This window comes from Cydia amplana, chromosome 10 (genome assembly GCF_948474715.1).
Source record: "Cydia amplana chromosome 10, ilCydAmpl1.1, whole genome shotgun sequence".
In the NCBI taxonomy this organism is placed as follows: domain Eukaryota; kingdom Metazoa; phylum Arthropoda; class Insecta; order Lepidoptera; family Tortricidae; genus Cydia; species Cydia amplana.
The window spans coordinates 17,100,424-17,127,034 of record NC_086078.1 but is presented as its reverse complement, the minus strand read 5'-3'; the positions used below and the strand labels follow the sequence as shown (position 1 = coordinate 17,127,034).

At 37.3% G+C, this 26,611-nt stretch overlaps 3 protein-coding genes across 4 annotated transcripts in view; 2 read left to right on the top strand and 1 right to left on the bottom strand.

The window, feature by feature from the left end:
- The window catches only part of LOC134651312 (uncharacterized), a 371,060-nt gene that overhangs the window by 210,552 nt on the left and 133,897 nt on the right, over positions 1-26,611 (bottom strand). The window lies entirely within an intron of this gene.
- On the top strand, positions 15,928-16,739 carry LOC134651709 (uncharacterized). Its single transcript, XM_063506810.1, has one exon. It carries the CDS (start codon positions 16,146-16,148, stop codon positions 16,737-16,739), a length of 594 nt encoding a protein of 197 aa, XP_063362880.1. The 5' UTR covers positions 15,928-16,145.
- Positions 22,374-26,122, top strand: LOC134651595 (uncharacterized). The gene is made up of 5 exons (XM_063506697.1): positions 22,374-22,508; positions 23,273-23,525; positions 24,025-24,237; positions 24,592-24,723; positions 25,964-26,122. Exons 1-5 carry the CDS (start codon positions 22,394-22,396, stop codon positions 26,115-26,117), a joined length of 867 nt encoding a protein of 288 aa, XP_063362767.1. The 5' UTR covers positions 22,374-22,393; the 3' UTR covers positions 26,118-26,122.

Below are 26,611 nucleotides of genomic sequence, written 5' to 3'. Positions count from 1 at the left end.
AGACAAATAACTGGTTTGTATCTGAGTATGTTTTGTATTTTCTAAAACAATTGAAATTACATTCATAAAGGTGGGGTAAGTATAAGACTAACATAGTTTATTTTGCTCGGGACAAAACAAACAGTATGAGGATTCCATACAAGTGAATAGTCTTACCCCGGTGATGTCTTACCCCACCTTATTGAAACATACCAAAAGTAAAAAAAAAAAACAAGTTAATCTTTTTATGACTTCATTTAGGTACCTACTCATGTCACGTGAAGAGGGAGGTCATGTGTTTGTCCAGAACCGTATGTACTTAGGATAGCTCAAATATTTCCTGAAGAGGAGGTCGCTCGAGGGAAAATTATAAAGCAAACACGTTTTCCTTGTAAATATATTTTGAGCATCTGCTCAAGATATTGGAAGGTTTCTGTAATATGCTTCCGTGAAAGTCATTTAGGGTATTAGAGACGATTATAATTATAGTAACGAATAGATTAGAATTCAGTAACTAATTTTCAGTAGGTACTGCAAATTAGTTACTGAATTGATCGCAAGATGTCGCTTTTATTATAGCTCCTTCCGGCAGGTCGACCCTTAGTTGCCTCTGATGTCCTTCCATCAGCTCGTCCCGATCAAAAGTGAGCTCCCAGCTATTCTCCGTTCCAGGTTCCGCTTACCCCTTCCTCGCCTATCCAGTTTTTTATAGTGTTGCCATACAATAATTATCATTTACCCTAAATCCTGTCGGTAATCACCATGTTTTAATTAGTTTTATTAAATATTATTTATCAAAATCATGACATTCGGCCATCCGTCAGCGTGCAGTCACCTGGCGCACGCCCTCAACGTACAAAAATACCACCATTTCCTTAATGAACTTTCGAATTTCGAATGAACGATTGTCAATAAGAACGACATAATTAAAAACAATTTGTTTTATTTGCTATATATACCTACAATTAGTGATGGGTCGTTACCAGTAACTTACTCAAAGTGGGAATATTCCCGGTAATGCTACCAGTAACATTACCCCCGATCGGTAACATTGAGAAACTTTGAAAAAATTATTAGAATTGTATATGTTTTTTCGTGTTAAATACTTAAATAAAAAACAATGCTATTATTTACAGTCATAAAACAGTCAAAGATTCTCTGAGAGAGTAAATTCCCAATGTTACCGGTAATATTCCCAATATTACCAGGTATTTTTCCAAAGTTACTGGGAATAATACTATCTGGAAATAACGATAAAATAATGCTTAATTGTGTAAAATTAAAGAAAATATGTGTATAAATCAGTTTAATTATTAAAATCAACATTTTGTATAATAATGATTACAGTTTTATGTAAAACATTAACTAAATTATTCAAAATAAAATGAGCTTTGTACATTTTTTATATAAAAATAAAAGTATTTAGTATATCTTAGGTAGTTACGTTCTTTATAATAATACAGATAATCAGGTACACAAATCAACAACTAAAAAGTTACATAATAGGTTATTTACTATAATTTATATTAATAAAAATATTTTACTTTCATATTAAAATGAGGGACACAAATCAACAACTAAAAAGTTACCCAACAGGTTATTTAGTATAATTTACATCAGTAAAATATTTTATATTCATATTAAAATATTAATATTCAATCTGCAGACAAAACGTCATTAGATGTACTTGAATCTAAATCTTCCACATCTTCAACGTCTGAAAAATCATCTTCAGATTCGGAAATATCAGCGTCTGGAATATCCTCATTGGTCGTAGTACTTCGGTCTATAGGTTTTTGTGATGCTGATTGATGAGACAATTTCCAGTTATGGGATATATATGTCAATTTTCCCGCTCTGATTGTCTTCAACCGATTCCTTCGTTTCGTATGAATGTTGGAAAATGTAGAGAAGGACCTCTCTACCGCTGCAGAGGTGGCAGGCATGGTTAATATTTTAAGAGCAATTTTACCTAAAGCTGTATGGGAAAATAATGTTTCCCACCATGTGACTGGCTCTGTAGTCGCTGCCATTTTCCACACAAAATCCTTTGCCCAGATGTTTTTGTGAGTCTTGTATTCAGATAATTCCATTAATATATTAGTTGCTTCATTCCCAAAATTAAATATGACTTCGCATCCATCAACATTTTCTTGATCTGTTAATTGTCCTCCTTGATTCTTCGGGTCCAGTATTGTCGCTGCAAAATGGATAGGTTTCAGAGCATTTGCCTTTCGTTCTTCAAATTTCGCTTTTAAATCTGTTAAATTATTTTCAAGAAGATTTGTCGTTTGGTAATTGTTAAGCAATGCATCTAATTCTTTAAATGCTTTGTAAACTAAGTGTACTGCGAAATAGTCCCCTTCTAGAATGAATATCCATTGGACTATGGGGTCTAAAAACCATTCCAGGCTGCGAAGCTCTGTCCACGTGTCTTCGTTTAATATTTTATTTTTGTACGGTCTTAAAGATGTTGTGGATTCATTTATTGTGATATTTTGTAACACAATTTTTGATTTTATAAAGCTTTGAAGGCATGCTAAATAACTGCCCCATCTTGTTTTAACTGGTAACTGAAGAGATGTATTGATACATTTTTCTTCCGCAAGTCTTCGGAATTCTGCTCCAAGAATATGAGATCGTGTAACTGTTTTTATAACTCTCACTGTAAATGCAAAAATCCGACGTATTTTCATGATTTTTAATAAGTCTCCAACAAATAAATGTAGGGTATGAGCCAAACATCCTGTCCATATAGTTTGTTCATATTTGTCGTGCAAGAGCTTCCCAAATCTGACCATGTTTGCAGCATTGTCTGTGACAACTGCAACAAACTTTGACGGGTGAAACTCTTCGATTATGTTTGTGACTTCTTCACATAAATATTCGGCTGTATGTCTTTGTTCCTTTGTTTCTATAAATTTGTAAAAGTATGGTTTCGGAGCAAAAAGAATCACATTTAAAATAGATTCTTTTCTTAGGTTAGACCATCCATCAATGGATAAGTGAATAACACTGGCTTGATTGATTTTGCTCACTATGTCACTCTGAACTTCTGAATATTCTTCATCTAATAGCGATGTAGCCAATCTCTTTCTCGAAGGCAGACCGTATGAAGGGTTCATCAAATGAAATGCTTCTTTCCATAGCGGGTGCTCGAAATGAGAGAAAGGTGTGGCAGTTACATACATTGCTCTTGCGACAGCTTTATGTATATTCATCTGAAACAATAAGCGTCAAAAATATAATAAACGCCCTGTACATTAGTGGCTATTAGTGGTTATATTCGCAATAAATAAATACCACGCTGTCCTGGCCATTGTTTTAGCTAGTCATATTTAAAAAGAATCACCACGCCTTTAGACAATGACCACTTCATAACAGTTAAAGAGTCGTGGTATTTATTTGTACATGGCCATTAACTTAATTTATTTATAAAAAAATTGTAAATGATAGAAATATAATTCAATTATTCAATACGAGTAGTCTATGTTTTCTAGCAAAATCATTGATATGGAATTTATGAAAAGAGAGTCAGTTTTATGGTACGATCCATATTAAGATAAAAATATATTTACCTGCTCATCTTTGTCCATCAATGCTGGTCTTACATCTCTTGTATGTTGCGATGTAGAGGCACGGTCACTGTCACTTGATAATTGATTGTCACATAATATTGTTGATTTTTTGTCATACTGTCTAAAACTCTCCTTTACATCTTGGGGACTCTTTTTACATTTCAGAATATGACATGCAAATTTTGTTGCGTTTCGAAAGTTGTACACAACACTGCAAAAGTTGCAAGTGAAACTTTTTTTATTGTTTATAGTATTTTGGGTAAAATGACTATACACTTGACTTTTCGGCTTCATTGTAACATATCCAGTCCTCCATCCACTAGTATCACAAATAATACGTTCACTCTAACCCGTGTTCTAGATAAGACTAACCCCCTGACTAGGGGTCCAGGTAACAATTGAGATAAGAAACAGATTGAGTGAAAGAGAAAACAGATGCCAAGTGTGAAAGAGACATATTTATGTACACAACGTACTATGAAAATAACTTTTTAACCTTATTTTATCTCATAGAAATCATTACTATCATCAGTTTCGTATGTTACCATCTTTTGGGAATGTTACTGGTAACATTGGTAACTTACTAGTAATATTCCCAAATGGAAACTTACTGGTAGCGGGAATGTTTCCGCAGCCCATCACTACCTACAATTGTAATCATAATTGTGTAATCAACATCTTCTTTTTTATGTATACAAATATATTCATATGTAATTCATTATATTATCTAGACAATTATTGACATAAGAAAACAAGCAGGTATTCCTCAAATTACCTATCATTATTTTTTTTTTTTTTCTTATACATTCTTTGCTGAATAGTCATGACATTCGGGAGGCTAAGTTTCAGTTGAAGTATCTGACTCGGTACCCGTACTAGCATTGTCATCGCTCTCAACGTTAAGAGCCTTAACATTTATCCATGGCCGCATCCTATCTGCAGCCACAACTGTGCAGTATTTGTTAGTCTTGCTGAGTCCAGAAACATTAGATATTTGATATCTGTCGTTTCCCATTATTTTTGTTACTCTATAAGGACCTATAAACTTGGGAAGTAATTTTTTGCTTTTACCTATGTTTTCATTAAACGATATTTTAGTAATTTTAACTAGGTCGTTTAGTTTATACAATCTTGCTGGTTTTGCTTTAGCATTATGACGATTTTGCATTTTTCTTTGATTTGTTTTAATATTATCTAAAGCTTGAGCCCGGATATCATCAATGTTTTGGGTGCTATCAGTTGTTTGTTTCAATGCTTCTTTCAGAACTACATCCGATTCCCCTAAAAGTCGAGTACCAAAAACTAATTCCGAAGGAGTCTTTTTTGTCGTAGTGTTGACCGTTGTATTAATTCCAAACTGTACTTTAGAAACTGATAGATCCCAATCTCTTTCATCATATTTAGAGCTTTGTGTGGCCAAGGCTCTGAGAACAGTTTGATTAAAACGCTCCACCTGTCCATTGGCTCGTGGACATGCGACTGAATTAAGAATATGCTTTATCTTTAAATCAGCACAAAACTGCTTAAATTTTTTCGAAGTAAATGCGGTACCCCTATCACTTATAATCCGTTGTGGTGTCACAAAATCTTGAAATATGTTTTGAAGTACCCTGATAACAGTTGCAGTTTTTGTATCTTTAACTGGTTTTACAAAAACGTATTTTGAAAACCCATCAACAATTGTTAAGATATAAGCGTTGCCGCGCTTGCTTTTGACGAATGGTCCCAAGTGGTCAATGTGAATGGTTTCAAAAGGTTGACTAGTTTTTTCTATTGGATAAATATGTCCCTGCTTTGTTTGTATATTGTTCTTGTTGTATGCGCATTCTAAACATGAGCTCACATATTTTTTTATAAATTTAGTCATTTTCGGAAACCAATACTGACTTCGGATGCGCTCTATAGTTTTATTAACTCCGAAATGTCCTATTTCGTCATGATTAAAGCGGCAAACTTGCCATCTCGCCCCTTTTGGAATAACTAACCGTAATTCAGTATCATTTATTTTCCTATACAACTTGTTATTTTTGAAAACATAGTTCTTTTTAATGTCGTCAAAGTCGTGCTCGATGTTTGGCTTTAAAAGCTTAGATATTCTATTTATTTCTGGGTCTCCCAGTTGAAGAGTTAAAAGCCAATCATCTTGCTCAATATGCAAAACTGAGATAACATTTTCAGCAGTACAGTTATCATTATGCTCCTCAACTGGATTGCGACTTAGAGCATCAACGTGGAGCATTCGTTGCCCAGGTCGATACTCCATTTCACAATCATATTCTTCAATTTGTAAAAGCCAGCGGGCAATTTTTGGCATAAGATCTTTTTTTGCAAAAGTAAGGCGTAAAGCTTTGCAGTCGGTGAAAATCTTAAATTTGGTTCCCAATAAATATGGTCTAAATTTGTTTAGAGAGCCCACGACAGCTAGCGTCTCCAATTCATAAGAGTGATAATATCTTTCTTCCGGTGATGTTTGTCTGCTGAAGTAAGCAACTGGTTTAAGTACTCTGGGATTATTTTGCCATTGCATGAGAATGCCACCGATGCCTAAAGAACTGGCATCTGTGTGAAGCTCTGTTTCTAAATTTGGATTATATAAAGCTAGTACTGGTCGTGCACATAACACTTCTTTTAGACTACAGAACGCTTTATCTTCAGCAGAAGCCCATCGCCATTCAGTATTCTTTTTTAGCAAGTTCGTTAAAGGTCGAGCTATTTCACCAAAACCTTTAACGAACTTCCTAAAGTAACTTGCCAGTCCTAAAAATTGCCTGGTTTCGTGTACAGTTTTGGGCACAGGAAATTCTTTAATAGCGATAGTCTTTCTTTCGCTAGGCTGTATACCATATGCAGACACTTCATATCCTAAATAATCTATTGATGTTGCAAAAAAACAACACTTTGATAATTTCAACGTCAAACCATGTTCACGAACCAATTTAAGAACTTCTTCCAATTTAGAAAATCCATCGTCTACTGACGTCGTTGGGATTAGCAAATCATCCATGTAAGCCAAAACTGAATCAAACCGCTTGGAGCCTAAGATTTTATTAATGACTCTTTGGAAAACGGCTGGCGCATTTGCCAACCCGAACGGCATCCTATTAAATTCATAATGGCCGTCCGGGGTGACAAATCCAGTTAGGTGTTTAGTTTCCTCTGAAAGAGGCACCTGATAATAGCCTGATGCCATATCAAGCGTAGTGAAATACGTATTACCACTCAAATTAGCAATTTGATCTTCTATTAAGGGTAAAGGGTACCTATCTTTAACAGTTTTACTGTTCAGTGCTCGAAAGTCGACACATAGCCTTTGTTCGCCAGTCTTCTTTTTAACCATTAAAATAGGACTAGCATAATCAGAGTTAGAATCGCGTATAATGTCATTATCCTTTAGTTCATTAATCATCTCTCTAACTTTGGCTCTTTCCGAATGTGACAAGCGATATGGTCTGTACACAACGGGTTTATCATCAGTTAATTTAATGTTCATTTGAAATTCTTGTGAAACACAACCTATTTCATCCAAAGACATGGCAAAACAATCGCGATATTTTTGGAGCAAACTGTGCAGCTTCTCTAAATCATCAGGACTTAAATTTGTTCCTACTTTAATGTCCTCAATTTTGATTGGAGGCACCGCTTTATTTTCATTTATACGTCTAACATTTATTTCGTTCGTTTCTGTAAAGATTGTAGCCCTAGATAATATAGTGTTTTGCCTAAGACAAAAGGGTTCTTTGGACCTACGTGATACCAATATATTACCCTTGCCTTTTACCACATTATACGCGCCTTGGTGCACATAATACTCCTTTCCGGGTTCGTTTCTATTCTGGCCTTCAACATATATGTCACCAGTATAATCTCGATTACTAACTACGGGTACCAAGTGAGAACCTGTCAACACAACTTCCTCGGATAGAACCAACGTAAGTTTTGGTGCATCTAATTCAGGCAGAGGTGATTTATAAAACATCAGCTTCTTGCAGTTTTTCAATACTGTAACATTGGGAAGCTCTGTAAAATTCTGACCAATGAGTAAAGGGTGTTGTAAAAGGTCGTCGTATACAGCGTAAACTTCGATACGTGCATCAACGTCGTCAATAGAAATCATAACCTCGGATTTAAAAAGCGGTAAAACACGACCGTTTCCAAAACCCTTTATAACAGGCAAATCAAGATAGGTTTTTTTTAGCTGTAATGATTCAGCAATTTTACACTGTATTAATGAGCAATCACTACCAAAGTCAATATATGATTGAAATGATTTATTATCAATATCGCATTGTTTTACAAATTTATCATTATTTCTCTCACGATCACTGGAGACGTGTAGAACTCTTTCTGTCCTAACGTTATCATTTTTGGGCGCAGAACGATTTCGATAACAGTTTTCTTCAGTGTGTCCCAATTTGAAGCAATTCTTACATTTCTTCACGGTCTTCGGACAGTTAGCAACCAGATGCCCTTCTTGATTACAATTGAAACACGCCTTGTTTTTAGTATCTGTTGATTCTATTCTATTCCTCTTGAAACACTTATTCGTCATATGTCCTTCGTTACCACAATAGTAGCATTTAGCTTTCTTGAGTGAGATAAAGTTGTCAAATCTAGTAGTATATCCCCTCTTTCTTTGTGTTTGTGATATTAAAACACCTTGAGGCTGCTGTAATACAAAGTAGTGTAAAAGATCTTCCGGCTCTTGACACTTCAAAGCTGTGGCACTATTCCTCAGAGAAGTATTCGTTATTCCATGAATAAGACAATCGACGGCTTGTTTTCCTGTTATTCCACACCGGGTCAATAGCATAAGCTTGTCGTAAAAATACGACCGTAAACTTTCTTCTGGGTCCGTCTTTCTACCAAACATCTCCTCGAGCATCAGAGCGAAATTATCATCAACGGGAAATGCACGTCTAAGTTTCTGTTGCCATTCTATCCACGTAAAATCTAAACTGGGCTGGGAGTTGTACCAACTCTTGGCGGTGCCCCTTAATCTTTGGGTGGCACAGTGTGATGTCTGGCGATCAGTCCACTCGTAAATCAGAGAGCACTCGTTTACTTTTCGCAACCAAATATCTATATTTTGTGCGCGACTGTCGGGATCAAACTCAGGTATAGCATTCAACATCTGTTGCATACTAAAGACGGGCTTGGTACGTCCTGTTAGTGCATTGATAAAATCTGCAGCATCAATCATGGTTCGATTCGTAGTTGTAACGCTGCTGCCACTCGATTCTATTATATCATTCTGTATTCGTCTACGTATAGTGGATGGTTCATCTTCATCTGACGAAGATGGCATATTTAAGATCCTCTTCCTTCCTATTGCTAACTGAAGACCACTCGGCCCAGCTTCACTATTGTCCGACATGTCCTAAAACAAGTTAAGTACTATGTGAGTTTAATGTTCCTTAGATCCGTAAACAATTAAGCGGCGCTATTGTTAAAAAAAATTACTTGATGAAATGAACATTTGCAACAATGAAAAGACTAAATACAAACTTTTAAATTTGTTGTAATTTTTACATCGAAGTAACTCGCAAGTCTTATTTCTTTTTACATCGAAGTAACTCGCAAGTTTTATTTCTTGCGAGTAAATATTGTTTAAAGAAAATACTTAGTACCAAACACTAAACCAAAACTAGATTACAGCATATTGATTTGATTAATTTACTAAGAATGTTGCAATATGTTAATTTCATTACTTAATAAAAATAATGTTATATCTTAGTTTGTCAGCGCAGCACGAAATCCATTGAATGATATTAACTGTTCGATAGTAATTAAATAGCTATAAAATCGATACACATCGTTACCAGCCAATTGTTTCCTACCGCTAGACAAATAGGTATTACTTAATAAAAGCAATTTCAAATCGTGAATTTATACTTTTCTTATATTGTATATATAATTTTTTTTTTTTATTAAATTAATTAATCTTACTTTATATCTTTTTTTTATGTATTTATACCTTACCAAACCTTTAGTAGCTATGTATAATTTAAAGATTTTTTTGTTTAAAATACCTATTTTATTATTCATCTGTATTTAGCTCGAATACCACTTGGCAGTAACACCCAACTTAAATCAGAAAATATAATTATTTACACTTTAAGCTTACCCCATTTAGATTCATAACATTATTGAAATCAACGAGAATGTGAGTTGACCAGAAAGACAACAAATAGGTATATAACTTTATTTTATTACCTTTAAATACCTACACACGAGTATCACACAAAAGCTAGTCTTAACGACGCGACGCTGACTCATGTCATGCATATGACCCACTTTAAGATTTACCAAACTTAACATCCATGATACATTCGGTCATAATTTAATGACGTACACCTCATTCTAAATTCAATTACAATGTTGCATGCTCACTCTATACAACTGACGCTACCCAGTCCAACGTCATAAAAAAAATTACGCCTCCACGCCAAACAGATGACAATGCCATGTCACACGTGACACCTCCATGTCACATAAATGACGCCTCCACGTCATACAAAAGACGCCTCCACGTCACACAAAAGACGCCTCCACGTCACACAAAAGACGCCTCCACGTCACACAAAAGACGCCTCCACGTCACACAAAAGACGCCTCCACGTCACACAAAAGACTCCTCCACGTCACACAAAAGACGCCTTCACGTCACACAAAAGACGCCTTCACGTCACACAAAAGACGCCTCCACGTCACACAAAAGACGCCTCCACGTCACACAAAAGACGCCTTCACGTCACACAAAAGACGCCTTCACGTCACACAAAAGACGCCTTCACGTCACACAAAAGACGCCTTCACGTCACACAAAAGACGCCTCCACGTCACACAAAAGACGCCTCCACGTCACACAAAAGACGCCTTCACGTCACACAAAAGACGCCTCCACGTCACACAAAAGACGCCTCCACGTCACACATAAGACGCCTTCACGTCACACAAAAGACGCCTTCACGTCACACAAAAGACGCCTTCACGTCACACAAAAGACGCCTTCACGTCACACAAAAGACGCCTTCACGTCACACAAAAGACGCCTCCACGTCACACAAAAGACGCCTTCACGTCACACAAATGATGCTTATATGTAATAAGCATATTAATCAAAATACAAGCAAAACGGCACAATCATCTATCCATAAAGATAGACAAGAAGGACTAGCATTTGTTGTTCTTCAGTTCAAAGTTCGAAGTTTACTTAAAACTTTACAATGTACAATCTTGTAAAATAGTTTACGTAAATAACCCTTACCACAACGTTAACATGTAACATCACCTAAGTGTTCTTTCTTCTATGACCGAGCTAAGTAAAAGAAAATACGCCAACACGAAGAAAATATCTACTAACTGTACAACATTATAAATCAAATAAAATAAACGCGGATCTGAAGTTAGAATGCATTTTTTTTTAAGTTTAATATTGAACATGGTATGAAACATTATGAGATATTTGCTATTCAAAATCACAGCACAAAATAACCAAACATTTACATACACGTACTTACACGATACACGCGCGAATAGGTAATTCGCAAATCGCGTTGATCTATAACACTACCTTCGGTCATGATTCACAATTCGCTACTCGTTGCGCATTCTTGTAGATAAAATACTACCTTTTCGTCACTTTTTGAAGAATAAAGTACCTAGGCTTTCACGAACTGGTGTTGCAAAACGTATTTATTCATATTGTAGGTAGGTACCTATACATCGTTGTCTACGTATTCACTACACAAATCTGATTGAGTTTACTGTAACTAAAGCTTAATTCATTTATGTGGAAACGTCCTATTATCTATTTCATGTATGCGAATTTCATCGAAATCGTTAGAGTACAAAGTCCACTGTTAACTACCCTCATTCATTTTTTTGAGCAATATACTAATCATTAACTACTGTACAATTCAACCGAAATACAAATACAATGAAAAATAACTGCCACTCGTTTATAAAAAATCGGGTACTTAGTTGACGGTAGAAAAATTCAATGCTCATAGATTTACTTATTACCTAAATGCTACTTTCCGTTACACGTTCTTATCATTGCAACCGCTTGAAATATAAGACGTTACCACAGAAAACAACCAACAATTAGCTCATCAGATCACTAAATTGAACGTTAAACCTAAACAGCCTAAACTGAATCACAAAAGAATAGAAACACTTACTTTAAATTTGTAGACCGACGGTTATGAGCGTGAAGATCTGAGCACTTCTGAGATATTATAGCTCCTTCCGGCAGGTCGACCCTTAGTTGCCTCTGATGTCCTTCCATCAGCTCGTCCCGATCAAAAGTGAGCTCCCAGCTATTCTCCGTTCCAGGTTCCGCTTACCCCTTCCTCGCCTATCCAGTTTTTTATAGTGTTGCCATACAATAATTATCATTTACCCTAAATCCTGTCGGTAATCACCATGTTTTAATTAGTTTTATTAAATATTATTTATCAAAATCATGACACTTTTTAAAATACAAACTGAAACAGTGGGGTCAAATTGTTTCCAAGGTCAAGTCAGTCGCAGTCTAAATTGGCCCCCTGCACCTTACCCATATTTAGGTACATAACCTATTTTTCTCAAAAATAGACGGCAAAGTCGACGTTGCCGCCGTTGCCGGTTTAAAAATAGGTCGCGAAGTGCGTAGTTTATGGTCAGTCAAAAATTAAAAAGTTAAAAACATTGCAGTCTCGATTTCGGGACTGCAATGTTGCATACAAATTCCATTATTTGTCGAGTTCCAAAGCTTTTAAAAGTTGAAATGGCCATATCAAATGAAGGCATAGGTCCATTAATAATCGTAATAGTTATATGTACCTGCTTGGTATATGTTAATGTTAAGTTTCATGGCGCATTGGATCTGTCTGTAAGGTCATGTAAACATTTTTAAAATAAATAAATAAGGAAATAAATAAATAAATTAAACAGCCAAACAGATGATTCAGTGCTTATTATTATAATGTTGATAACGCGACTATTTAGGTGTCTTAAATAGGTTGGCGTATTTTCAGCAGAAAAATATGCTTCTATTTTTTTAAAGGCGGTAAAGCAAATCTGTTTAATGGTTTTACTTTTTAGGGTTCCGTAGCCAAATGGCAAAAACGGAACCCTTATAGATTCGTCATGTCTGTCTGTCTGTCTGTCTGTCTGTCTGTCTGTCTGTCCGTCCGTATGTCACAGCCACTTTTCTCCGAAACTATAAGAACTATACTATTGAAACTTGGTAAGTAGATGTATTCTGTGAACCGCATTAAGATTTTCATACAAAAATAGAAAAAAAAAAAAAAAATTTTGGGGGTTCCCCATACTTAGAACTGAAACTCAAAATTTTTTTTTTCATAAAACCCATACGTGTGGGGTATCTATGGATAGGGGTTTACTAATGAATGGGCCAAAAACGTTTCCCAAAGTATCACATCCCAAACTATGTTTCCCAAATTATCATTTCCCAAAAAAATGTTTGGCAAAACAACTTATCGCAATTTTTCAGTTAGCAATAGTCTTTTTTAGCAAGTTATTGTTTAGCAAATAATTACTTGGTCAATTTTCATTTTACCAAGTATTATTTAGTCAAATGTATCATTAAGCATAACTTACATGTCCCAAAATATTACATGGCATACAATTTACATACCAATAGAAGGCCTGCAGTATTTTTATTTTTGCTTTCATTTGAAATACTTTATCCCGACCTTGGTTTTTTTTATCATTTTGCTAAAGGTTCCTTTGGGAAATGAAACTATTGCGATAAGTTTGTTGGGAAGTGAAATTTGGCGAAATGTATTTGGGCCAAACGGAAGTACACCATGGATAGGTCTTCAAAAATGATATTGAGGTTTCTAATATAATTTTTTTCTAAACTGAAAAGTTTGCGCGAGAGACACTTCCAAAGTGGTAAAATGTGTGTCCCCCCCCCCCTGTAACTTCTAAAATAAGATAATAATAAAACTAAAAAAAATATATGATGTACATTACCATGTAAACTTCTACCGAAAATTGGTTTGAACGAGATCTAGTAAGTAGTTTTTTTTTATACGTCATAAGTCGCCTAAATACGGAACCCTTCATGGGCGAGTCCGACTCGCACTTGGCCGCTTTTATTTCTGTGAAAATAAGAACGTTGCTTCTGCAAAATATTTGTATTTCTTGCACCATTTTTGAGAAAAGCACTATATATGACTCGGCTGGAAGGCTACTTGCTGGCTTCGGATTCAATTAAATGGATTCCAAGGTCATCCGTTTAAAACGAATCCTCAGCCAGCAAGTAGCTACTTCCGAGCCTCGACAATAATGTACTATTACTCATAATACCATCGAAAGTACGTCGTTATTTGCATCACCCGCATGCATTTAATTTCCGAGAAACGCAACGTTAATATCTCATAAAATATCGCGCAATATAAAACACAAGTAAACAAGTATAATATATATTTATAAGTATATATGTATGAATGTCCTATTACTTAAGTATATATTGCATAATTACCATTGTAAAAATAAAACTAGCATAAGTTTTATTGAATAAATATTATCTTATCTTATCTTATCTTAAGTGATCTTCCGTCGGCTCTTTGTCAACTTTAATTTCGCTGCAAAGTTTTATCTCCTCATAAAGTGAAATATTAACACGTCCGACGCGCTTGACGTTAAATTACGTCCTTTGGGATGAAGTTTTTATGTCACATAAAATTTCTAAGCTGCTAGTTTGATAGTTTAGATTGAAAGGGATTTTACTAGGGAGTAATGTAAAACTAGTGAAAAACTCCATTTAGTGTTCAAGAACTTGCATGCAATATTCTATACATTTTTACTACAGAACCCCTAGTGTAAATTTCAGTCGATAGCGTGACGAGCGTTCGTGTTTGCGTTACCTACTTATGTCTATTGCTGTATGGGATTTAGAACAGCGTGCCAAGCGGGACGTTTTGGAAACTAAAATCCCATACATAATGACACATAAAGCACACGTGTACCCCTAGTACCGAGTAGGTACAATAAATTCAGTCGATCGACCAAATACCGCGCAGTAATGAAAATCGCATTCAAATTCTTAATCCGTATTAAGTGGGGCATGGTATAGTTATTAGTTGGTACGAATGTCATTAACTTTGAGAATCACTACCCATACATTGGAATGTTATGAAATACCTACATAATTATGTAGGTACCTACTTATGCGGTATGAAATGAAATGGAACGAAGGAATTTTACTTCACGGGAAAAGACTTGAAATTAAATATATTTTATTAGAGTATCAAAATTCTTAAAAGTATTCAGTAATTATAAAAAAAATATTACAGTAGGTACATATGGTGCTACTTTTCCGCACTAGTGCGTAAATAAGCACTTTTAGTTGTTGTCAAATATTTAAAAGGGCATATGTACTGTAAAACGTTGTACGATACGCGTGCGAATAGGTAAATCGCAACTCTTGTCGATTTAAAACACTCCCTTCGGTCGTGTTTTAATTTATCGCCACTCGTTCCGAATTTCCTCTTTTCCGCACTTGTATCGTAAATAACTATTTTATAATAGTCTGGTTTGTATTACATTACGTAACCATTGCATCCATCTAAATTTGGCACCGATGGGCACGGTAGTGACCATAATACCGCCAAGGTGCCAATGTTGCATGCATTATGCATACATCGCTAACGGGGGCCATTGTCATTGCGTTTTAATTACTGGACTATTACCCTAGTCAACGAGGCTTTTGTTACGAGTGCAGTTGCAGTGTCACGTAGTGTTTAGTATGAAGAAATCCAAGAGTACAAAGGACCACCAATTTACTGTTACAACTTTTTATCACTAGAGAGCTCAAACTTTTTGTAATACCTCTTTGATTGTAATTATACAAATACATATTTCTGACTTAGAAACTTCACTTTAAAATTTTAAGTACATATGTACCTATCTATGAAATACAATTATATTGATTTTCTAAAACCTTAACTATGAGCGCCCTTTGAGAAAGGATGTACTTAAGTACCTAAAGTTTTACAAAACTTTCAAACTGTCACCACCACTGGTGCAAGCAAGCGTCCATAAGCTACGATAACCACTTAGCATCAAGTGTACCGTATGCTTGTTTGCCACTAAAGTCATTTAAATGAATCAAATATAAAAATACAACTAGAGACTATATTTAAGCTATTTATTTTTCATGCTATTCCATATTTACTATTAGGAATTATCCTTATTTGGGTTAAGGCCAGTGAAGGTAGGTATATTAGTCAATATTATCATAACAATTTTACAAAGCGCCCACCACAAAAACCAAATTAGCAACGGCGAAAGAAAATTTCACCAAACATGAATATTAAAACCCATAAAGTATTTTCGTAAACGATACTTGACATTCGGCGCACGCGCCACTAACAATGACACCTAAGCGGCAACCATTACACAACGATGATCCCCGCTTATAGGCCAATGTCGCGCTTACACGGAATATCGATCGAGATGACACATCCGGACTCAACGGAAAACAGAATCAGCCAGGAATATGTATAAAAGCTGACAGCTTAACATCACAGCATCATTCGAGTTCCAACATTCGAAGAAGCCACATCAATCACCATGAAATCCATCGCTTGCATTCTCCTCTTAGCTGCATTTGTAACAGCTGAGCCACCAAGCTTCAGATCAAGATTCTTCCAAAAACAAGAAGCTGAACCTACTACTCGTAGAAACGAGGAAGCACCTTACCCAGCAGCAGGTTACAAGCCATCTAAAGAATTCAAGCTCCCGTCCAGAGAAGCTGTCCCGCCTGCGACATCTTATGGAGTTCCTTCAGACAGCTACGCCGTTCCATTCCACACTTTCAAGGCTCCGCAAACTGAATACGGAGTCCCAAGAAAGAGTGCCGAACCAAAGAGAGACAGGGAAGAGAAAGAAGAGGTAGAAAGCTTGAAAGTGGAAGGTTTACCAAAAGAAACAAAAGGCAAGCTGCAAGAAAATTCTGAGGTGGTCAACGCTAATGGTGCTTACTACGTATTGCTTCCGGATCTTCAGCTGCAAAGGGTACAGTACGAAACCCAGAACGACGTTCGCAATATGGCGTATTCGGCGCGTCTGCAGTACAGGAATGAGGACCGAGCCCCGATATACGTGTACGCTGCTGTTCCGCAATACCAGAACGTTCAGAACGCTGCTTACGTCCAAGTGGCTTAAGGTTTTTGCTTTCGGATAGTCTATGGTTGTGTTTATTGTTGTAAATGTGGATAAAACGTCAGTCACTTTGGAAATGGCCTGTCAGAGCATGACATTTGTGGAGTCGGACCAAGGTAACTCTGCATGCCATTTGCAACGACAAAGTGTGAATGTCATCATTAATGTGAAATTTCAGTCAAACATGAATGATAGACAGACTCGAAGGCATTTGGACATGTATTCATGACATGTTCAGGAGAAACAACCATCGCCCTTATAAATGTTTTCTAAACTTTGTACCTACACGTATAAACACGACCATAACACAACAATTTAAGATTATAAAGGAGACTGAAGCTTCAAGTTCGGCCATTTGTCAAAACACTCGTGAATAACTAAATAAAAATAAAAGCCAAGTGTTGGTACATAATGCCCTGTTTCATTCCTCTTCTTATCATTGTCGGAATGGTTTCGCTTTTTCCAACTTTTTCGCTTAATTGCCGTATACAGTTTTCGTACAATTGCCATCAGAATCGGAGCGGCCATGGTGCTCACAAATATCTTACCCCGCCTCTATTGCCAAGGAGCTAGAGTGCGTGTTCAGATATTTTTGAGCACCTCGGCCGGTCAGATATATCTAATGGCGATTTTACTGCGTATATAATTCCCTCTTTTATTACCAAGGAGTAAAGACCAAAAGTGTATATTTTTTTGGACAATAGCGTTTGTTATTAGTGTATTTGTATGATAATGAAGTTTGGTCATTTCTGAGCCCCATTATGGTTGTTCTACTTTTTGGTTATGAAATATTGCTTGAAAGAAAATAAGTTGGTCCACTTTGGCTGTTTAACATAGGACAATGAGTAAATACTTATGTTTGACACATTTAAGATGAATGGTATGTAACACTATGACCAAAACTATTTTTGATAGCTGTTAACCTATATGTGACAACTATGTAATTTGTTTTAATTTTTAACAAGCAGAAACGTCTGCGAACGATGCTATTAAGCTTAGATTTTTTTATCGTAACTGGTGAATTTCCAATATGACTTGGACCGGTAGCCGTTTAAGAAGTGTAACGCTCTTACGGTAGATGTCGCTCGGGTCCCCTTGACCCGTATGGTGGAAAGATTTGCTGGCTATGGATGAGGTCTTGGTAGCTCAGATGGCAAAGCACTGGAGTATCGATCCAGATGCCGTGAGTTCAAGTCTCATCCAAAACAGTAATTTTTCCACTTTGCAATTTATGTAATTTGTTTCCAAAACGACGGGCGTTTTTCCGAGCCTTGCAAAAAATCAAGCCAGGATCCGAACCAACGATCTCACAGAGCGGAGAGATCTTCGATCTCAGTTAAATCAACTATGATATACATTGAGCTGGTACGCGCTGCCTCACTACCTCATAATTCGGGCTTTGTTCATTAACCATTGTGGTTGAACATTGAACAATCATTGGTCTGTGGCCGGTGCGCTAACTACCTACACCCTACACTACACTACACTACATCAATCACTATTGTCACTGACATAGAATAGAACGTGGTAAAGGAAATGCGAAATCAAATCACTAGTACATAGTATAAAACAAAGTCACCTCCCGCTGTCTGTCCCTATGTATGCTTAGATCTTTAATGGCTCCTCTACACGATGGGCCAACGCCGTCCACTCCAAGGGACGCATTTATGCGTTAGAGGGAACAAGTGATATTGCTATCTCATTCTACCGCATGGCTGCGTCTCTTGGAGTGGCCGGCGTTGGCCCATCGTGTAGAGGAGCCATAAAACTACGCAATGGATTTTGATGCGGTTTTTAAATAGAGTGATTCAAGAGGAAGGTTTATGTATAATTTGTTAACCCGTGCGAAGCCGGGGCGGGTCGCTAGTAAATGAATATTTAGTCAATTTAATTACAGTTAGACCAAGAAAAGTCGGCAGAGATTTTGATAGCACACGCGGTGCAAGTGTTATTTATATCATTCATATGTCATAATTTCATAGAAGTTTGATGTTTAAAATAACTGCACTGCGTGTGCTATCAAAATCACTGCCGACTTTTCTTGGTCTGACTCTGTTTTCTGCTGAGTCATTATTTAAACCAGGGGTTTTATTTCAAATGTATAGTTTGTCAATGTCTTTATTGTATTGCATTAATTGTTTTCCCTGCAGAAACTTTTAGTATTTCTATTTGGCCCTATAACTATATACTATATATACAAAAATTAATTCAGAAAATATATAATAAATTATCGAGTTTCTTTTTAAAGCTTGTCACTACTAATTCGGCCTTCGGCCCGCCGTTTCGCTTGTCTAAGCCACTTTTACTATTGGGTCGTGTTTAAGCTCCAACTTCCTCTCGTGTGACGCTTCGGGCCTTCGGCCCTACGTTAAATATAGGAATCATTTTATTGCCAAAGCTAATGGGTAAAAAACCTTATTTGTAATTAAGGGCACGAAGTGATTGTTAGCATATTCAATTCACTGCACGTGTCCTGCCTGCGAAACATTGTTCAGCCATTTTATTACTTTTTATTTAATACTTGTTGTACCTAGATACTTTTGAAACTGTTATCGATACCAAAATTATAGTAAATGAATTATGTCCTACTAAGTCAAATGACAAAAAAAATCATGAAATTTTTTATCATAAAAGAAAATCAAGGGAATTGTAATTAGCACAAAAGGATTTGTTTTCGACAAAATATTTCAAAATACAGGAAACACATAAGTTCAAAATAATCAACTACAAAAACCTACCTATACATATATCGTTAATATCCTGTTTTACATTATTTTTGTAATTATGTACATAATTTTTTGACATATATTGTTTAAACTTTATTTAATAATATCAATACTTATTAAATAAATTTACAATACCATGTACTGCGTTTTGGGGCAGCACAGCGGAATTCATATGATCCATCTCAAGGGTTCGTGAATATAGAGGGGTTATGTTATCATGACAAGGTATATATTGCGGAGTGGCATATTAGGTTAATAACTCAAATATAATCAATACTAATGGCTCTGTGAGCTGCAGAAATGGCTCCTCTATTTAAAAATATATCCAAAAACGGAAACGACAAATTCTAAATATATAATTATTGAACCTGTACCCTTAGTGTAAATTTCATTCGATAGCGTGACGTTAAGTCACATTTTGTATAGCATTTTGAGTTTCCAAAACGTGCCGCTTGGCGCGCTGTTCTGTATTGGGGAACTCCCCGTATGAGTAAACATGCGGTAAGTTTGGTCGAGCGCTCCGTACACATTACTCCTCCTAGAATAACAACACGAATTTGAATCTTTACCACACGGACATAGCTTTGAAAATAGATGCAACGTCACCAGACGTGACGTAAATGCGATGAACGTTGAGCACTGAGCTGGACTACGCAAATGTAGAGGTCTACGTCATTTGTTTTAGTTTAGTAACTTTAGGCCAAGATGGGACACTCTGACAACACCGATTGTCGTATGTGTGGCGAAGAGGAAAAGACAGTGAAACACTTAATGTATGAATGTCACGCCCTCGCCAGACAAAGAATGAAGACTTTGGAGCAGGATATCTGGAACCAGAGGACTTTAAAACGCTACCCATGAGCTCCATCATCCGACACATGGATATGGAGGGAAAAGCTGTTGAGTAGTAGTTGACGGATCTTCTCTAGGGGGTAATTGCACATGTAAAAGATCCCTATGGGTGTAAGTGTATCCGCAAGGGCCCCCGAAAACAATAAGATAAGATAACTTTAGTAGACTTTGGGATACAAGAATAGGCTAGTTTAGCTAATTTAGGTATCCGAGTCAGCAGACTTAGTTCGATACGATACGAGTGAATTCCTATCCGCCCATACTGATATTGTCGTGAATCCGTGCAGAACGGAGCGAAATGATTAGTGCTCTTGTGTACGAGTCTAAGACTCATTGGGTCATTGAGCAAGCCAAGTAGGTAAGTAAGTACAATACCTTTTCAAACACTTAGAAGTTATAATATAGTAGGTATGTATAGGTACTGCATGGCATGGTATTCCAGACAACTTAGATTACATGCATTTTTACTACAGCCAGTAAAACTTTTAAGTTATAGTCGGTACTATAACTACTATAAAATACTTAAGGAGCTCGTATAACTTTTACTGCGAAAACATTACAAAGAATCTCAGGATGTCTGGACGAGTCACAAAAGTTATCCCACTTAATTAAGTAATATCTGGGAGACCGAGCTTTGCTCGGAAAACATATAAAAACTCGAAAATGCGCGTTTTCCAGAGATAAAACCTAGCCAGATCGATTTTTCGCCCCCAAAACCCCCATATAGTAAATTTCATGGAAATCGTTAGAGCCGTTTCCGAGATCCCCAAAATATATATATATATAAATAAATAAATATATAAATAAACAAGAATTGCTCGTTTAAAGGTATTGTTTTCTTATAATATGTATCGACACCAAATCACTCGAAAATTATGGTTAGAATTTTGTCAGTCAAGTATACAACCCATGGCCTCTGGATTACTCTGGGCATCCTCTGGGCTTTAACCGCGAAAATCGAAGTTCGCAGAATTCACTCTAATTGCGCCTTCATTTCAGAGTAAAAGAGAAAGATCCCCGCATTTTGTGAATTTCGGTTTTCACGGTAAACCCTCTGGAGTTCAAGTCTCATCCAAGACAGTAATTTTTCAACTTTTAAATTTATTCTAGAAGCTTAATATTATAGCATCGTTTGGCATCGTTCGCAGACGTTTCTGCTTGTTAAAAAACTAAAATAAATAATGGACAACTGTATTATGGAGAACAAACGAACCTTTCTTCATGGTTTAACGAACGAACTTTTGTATTATTTTTTATCACGTGTCACACCCTTCGATCAACACGGGCTTCCGACACGTCGGAAGGGATAGGCCCAAGCGATATCTTGACATTCAAATCATTCTGCCATTTTTCGCGGGGGGGGGGGGGGGGGGAACGTGCACACAGTCGCACTTCTCACACACTTACATACAAAATCCAATCTGTAATGACGACACAAATACATAGAAAATGACACACGTCGAAGACAAATCTTGCAAACCTCGATCTCTTTTTGTGTACGGACGAGTCACAAGTGTGACAACACGCACACTAACACATTTACGTCGAAGAATTTTATTGTATTCTGAGAGATGAGAAGTCGGATTTGTCGCTCGACCGATCCGCAATTTGTACTGGGCGAGCAAAATCGATAAATCCAGCAATTACATGAGACTAAAATATAATAATTGTATTTAAATGTAATTAAACGTATGACATGTAAAAAAATTATAACATGTGAAATGTAACACCTTCTTTTTGTAAATTTGATGTCCTCGTCCTCTTTTTACAACAAATAACCGAGCAATTAGGCATTTTTTCTGCTGCTGTGTTCACTCGCGCGTCTGGACTCGGTCTAGTTAAAAATCCGAGCGCAACTAGTTTTATTACCCGCGCTAGATCAGTTGATCTTGTACCTAGGCAGAGGGGAAATAGTGCGAATGCCGCATCCCTTCCGTGTTGATCGAAGGTCACACCAATCATCACCACTGTCATAGTACAATGTGTCACTTGTCGTAACTTGTCAAAATCTCGACGTCCAACTCCACGTATTGACAATTTTATAAAATTACCAAGAAAAGTAGTATTAAATTAATTAGTATGGAACCTGAAGGGGCGACGCTGGTCAGGACCAAAAGCCCTACAGACCCAGTAGGGTTACTAAAGACCGATAAATCTAGGCTGAAGTTGATTGCGTGGTACGTCATCGTGCAGTGTAAGTATTAATTAGGGCTCATTTAGACGAGCATCGCATGCGAGTTTCATTACATTGCGTAATTTGATCGGTCGGCTGAATTGTTGTAACCTCAATGGTCCGCAATGTAAATTAAATCATATACGAGATCGCGCGCGTGTTCTAAGCAATTGTACAAATGCAAATGTATGGTAGCGTCGTCAGGGCACGCTGATCCCTTGGACGCTCGACGCCATGCTGCACGCCCCGCTGATTTCACTGCTGGACCCAAGCAGACGCAGAGTTGTCGCAAAGGTAAGCCCTTAAGGCCCCGTGGGTTCAGGTTCTTCTCTCACTCTCATTGAGCGAAAACGAGAGCGAGACGGCTGTGCGTGCCCGGGATCACAGATATCATATTGAATAGTTATATAGGTACTTGACTATTACTAAAAGTCGTTTTCATCCGCCTCAATCTTGTTTCATTGGTTCATTGAAGAATATTTTTTTTAATGTGATAGTCAGCAAACTGATGGGAAGCGGTCATCATCGCCCATGGACATAAGCAACATCACAAGAGCCACTTAAGCGTCGCCGACCCTTGAGAACCCTAAATACCCGCTTCTTGAAGACTCCCATGTCGTAGTGCAAAAGGAAATACCTCAGGTGGTAACTCATTCCACATCCTGCACGTTCTGGGAAGGAACGAGCGAGTTGCCCGCTTATTCTTGGTGTGCCATATATCTAAGAAGTGATGAACTTTGATATTTTTTTATTATTTGATGACTGTGATATTATCTCTTTTCCAGGTATAATAGTGTTTGTAGGATCAGCAACAGTCCTCCACTGCGTCTGGAAGCCCGACGATGGGATTTACGACCTGGAGATCCTCTCTCGCATCATGTATTTATACGACACCAACGCCTGCGGGAAGACCAGGTCCCTGAAGCAGACCCAGGACTTGACACTGAGCAATGAGACGTTTGGGCTGAATATTATACCTATTAAGAATAAGCCCGTGTCTCTGAATGTGGTCGCTAAGTTGTCTGCGCAGACTAGGACGTAAGTATAGATGGTCAATCCAATTTGTCAGTAAATAAAAACCAAAAACATACAACCGAATTCATAACCTCCTCCTTTTAGATTTGGAAGTCGGTTAAAAACTATACTCATCCTTTTCTTTTGTGTGCTAGTACTAGTGTAAGGCAAAGATAGTATGATTATCTCTGTCTATTTATGTTTGAAATGAGACAGTCTTTTGACAAACTATAGCACGTCTTACTGGTCCTTACAAAAAGAGAAAATTATTTCCATTTCTAAATATTTTCATAATTTCAAAATTTTCAATACAATTAAAAAGGTTTTTAAAGCGAAACCTGTAAACCTAGAATTATGCTGATGCCATGGACATCAACGTGAAAGTGATTTGTTAAGATTTAGTTAGTGGAAACCGTTTTCTCCGGAGTTTTATAGCAAAAGTACTTCAGATTGTGATGGATTGTGGTAATGGCGCCCCCTACGCAGAATTTCACGTAATATCCCCTATTGTTCCCTATTGCAGATACTTGAAATTCAGTCTCGGTCTCCACGTTTTCTGGTTCCTCTCAGCCATACTCCTCCATTTGCTGATCGGGATCAAAAACATGAAAGTGATGAAGGTGATCCTTATGATCTTCCGCTTTATCACCTGGAGCGCCATCATCTTTGACGTTTGCATGGCGATTGTCTATATCGCGGATATACAGCAGAGCTTGACTAAAGCTATGATTATAAGGTAAACCTACCGTACCGTAAACATATTTTCTTTTACAAAACGAGGGAGTTGATTTTTAAACGCAATTTTAGGAATTTTGTGGTGTGGTTTTTAAATTCTGCACCCATGTCTATCACTGTAGTACGCCTGAGTTTTAGAAAGAATACCTATGACTATGATACCTATATCTATACTCTGCCGTTATTCAAAAACGTCTGTCAAATCTAACAAACCGTTGGGAATCGTTTGTTCCCATCCTTTTGACGTTTCTGTTTGTTTAAAATATATAGAATTTAACAAAGGTTTCTAAGTTCAATGAATAAGGGGGTTACTCTACATTGTGTCGTAATAGAAGTTTTATTTGCTTATAACCAGGTACAGCGGGTGGGGTATGACTCCTCGCCAGATAAACAATCCAGACGAGTTCGGCGGATGGGTGCCTATCATGGCGGCTACCGCGTGGTTGCGATGCCGCATATTCTTCTTCTTCAACCTTTACCTCGTCAGGTTGGTATGGCTCTATTTTAAGCACAAACAGATCCTTTTTAGCATCCATTCAGATGAATTTGGCGGCTTCCCCTTATGACTATTGACTACTATGTTCTGAGACTCTAGGCATTTCATGAGTTTGGTTAAATGATTCTACAATCATCTCATTATTCACTTGAATCTAACCCATCTTCAGTCCCATTTTTACCGAAATATCTTTCTATTACTTGAATGAGCTTCAGTTTCAAGTCCTCTGCTGTGTGTGTAACTAATGTTGCTTGCCTTGCACAATCAAAATGATCATCTTCAAAATTATTCGACAGCTGCTATTCCAAGGATCCCCAGATGCAGTACCCACGTCCAACTGCAGTTTCCTTACTTACTCATTTACTTGGTTGGCACGATGCCGATGACCCAAAATGCGTCATGGCTTCCAAAACAACAGCACGCCACTTTGCTCGGTCCAGAGCGGTATCACGCCAGCTTTCGCCGCCGCCGAGTTCACCGGAGATCTGCCTCCACTCTGTCCGCTCAACGATATTTAGGATGACCAACAGGGCGGCGTCCAGTTGGTCGACCCAAAGTAGGCCCTTTTGGCTGCCCGATCTTCACCCATCCTTTCGAGGTGTCCAAGCCAACGGAGATGATGCAGTTTCCTTAGCATCATCCAACACACAATAAGGTGACATTGACTGTGAGACCACTAGGTGATGCTGGAGGTAGTGTTGGATGATGCTGGACATTCTTAGTATAGTTTTATCAGTTTCCTTAGGTTTTGCATTCCCATCGGCATTGGACTAGCGTGGGGATTATCGTGCAAACCCTTCTGTAAAAGAAGACCTGCGCAAGTGTGCAGTGATGACTGCCGATCACCATATACCATGAATCTAATATTTTAACTGGATCAGGCATGAGGGGTGGGGGGAAATGACCGAACGGGATAGTCTTATGTATCTTTCATTACGAGTAGCAGCGAAAGCGTTATTATTATGTGTCCTTGTCACAGTCTCACATTTTTTTATTCCCCACCGTAAATTAGTACCTATGGATTATGGTGGGCAACAAATAAATTCGACCAATCATAGTATCGCATTGCGTATGTTTTGTCCCTCGTGGACGCACACGTATACCACATCTATTAGGATCCTACCATCTATGCCATGTATGTTTTGTCCCTCGTGGACGCACACGTATACCACATCTATTAGGATCCTACCATCTATGCCATATACCAACTTTAAAACTGTAATTTCTTCAGATTCGTGAAGAATGTAATGCAAAAGATCCGAGGCAAGGAGGTGAAGAGCAGAATCAGCAAACTGTGCAACGTACCCTTTCCGGAGGCTGACTACAACCAGAAGATAAACGGGAACTCCTTGTATTATAGGGCGGGGGAATATAACAAGTTTTAATATCGATGGAGAGTTACCAAACCAAACTACAATACAGGCTTTCGACGAAGCCATCTAGACAGGACAATCGGGCAGGGTGGGTCGCACGCACCCGAGTTGCATACATCGCCATTGTTAGTAGCTCGGTACCTACTACAATTTGGGCAGTTGTGTAAAAGTCTCAAAAGTTTTAAACGTGCAACCCATAAGAAAGTTAGAAGAGATTTATTTTAATCTAGTAGTTATTTGTGCTAAGTTGTGTTAGGAGTATCTGTGTCTGGTTTGTTTTTGTATTATATTTTAAGAAAGAAGTAGATTTTTTTAAACTGATTTAAGTTCATTAAATGTGTTGAACACTTTATTTTATAGTATACCTTTAAACGAGCAATTCTTGTATATTTATTTATATGTATATATATCTAATACCTGTAAACGAGCAATTCTTGTTAACCTTTAAACGAGCAATTCTTGTATATTTATTTATTTATTTACTTATATGTATATATATATATATA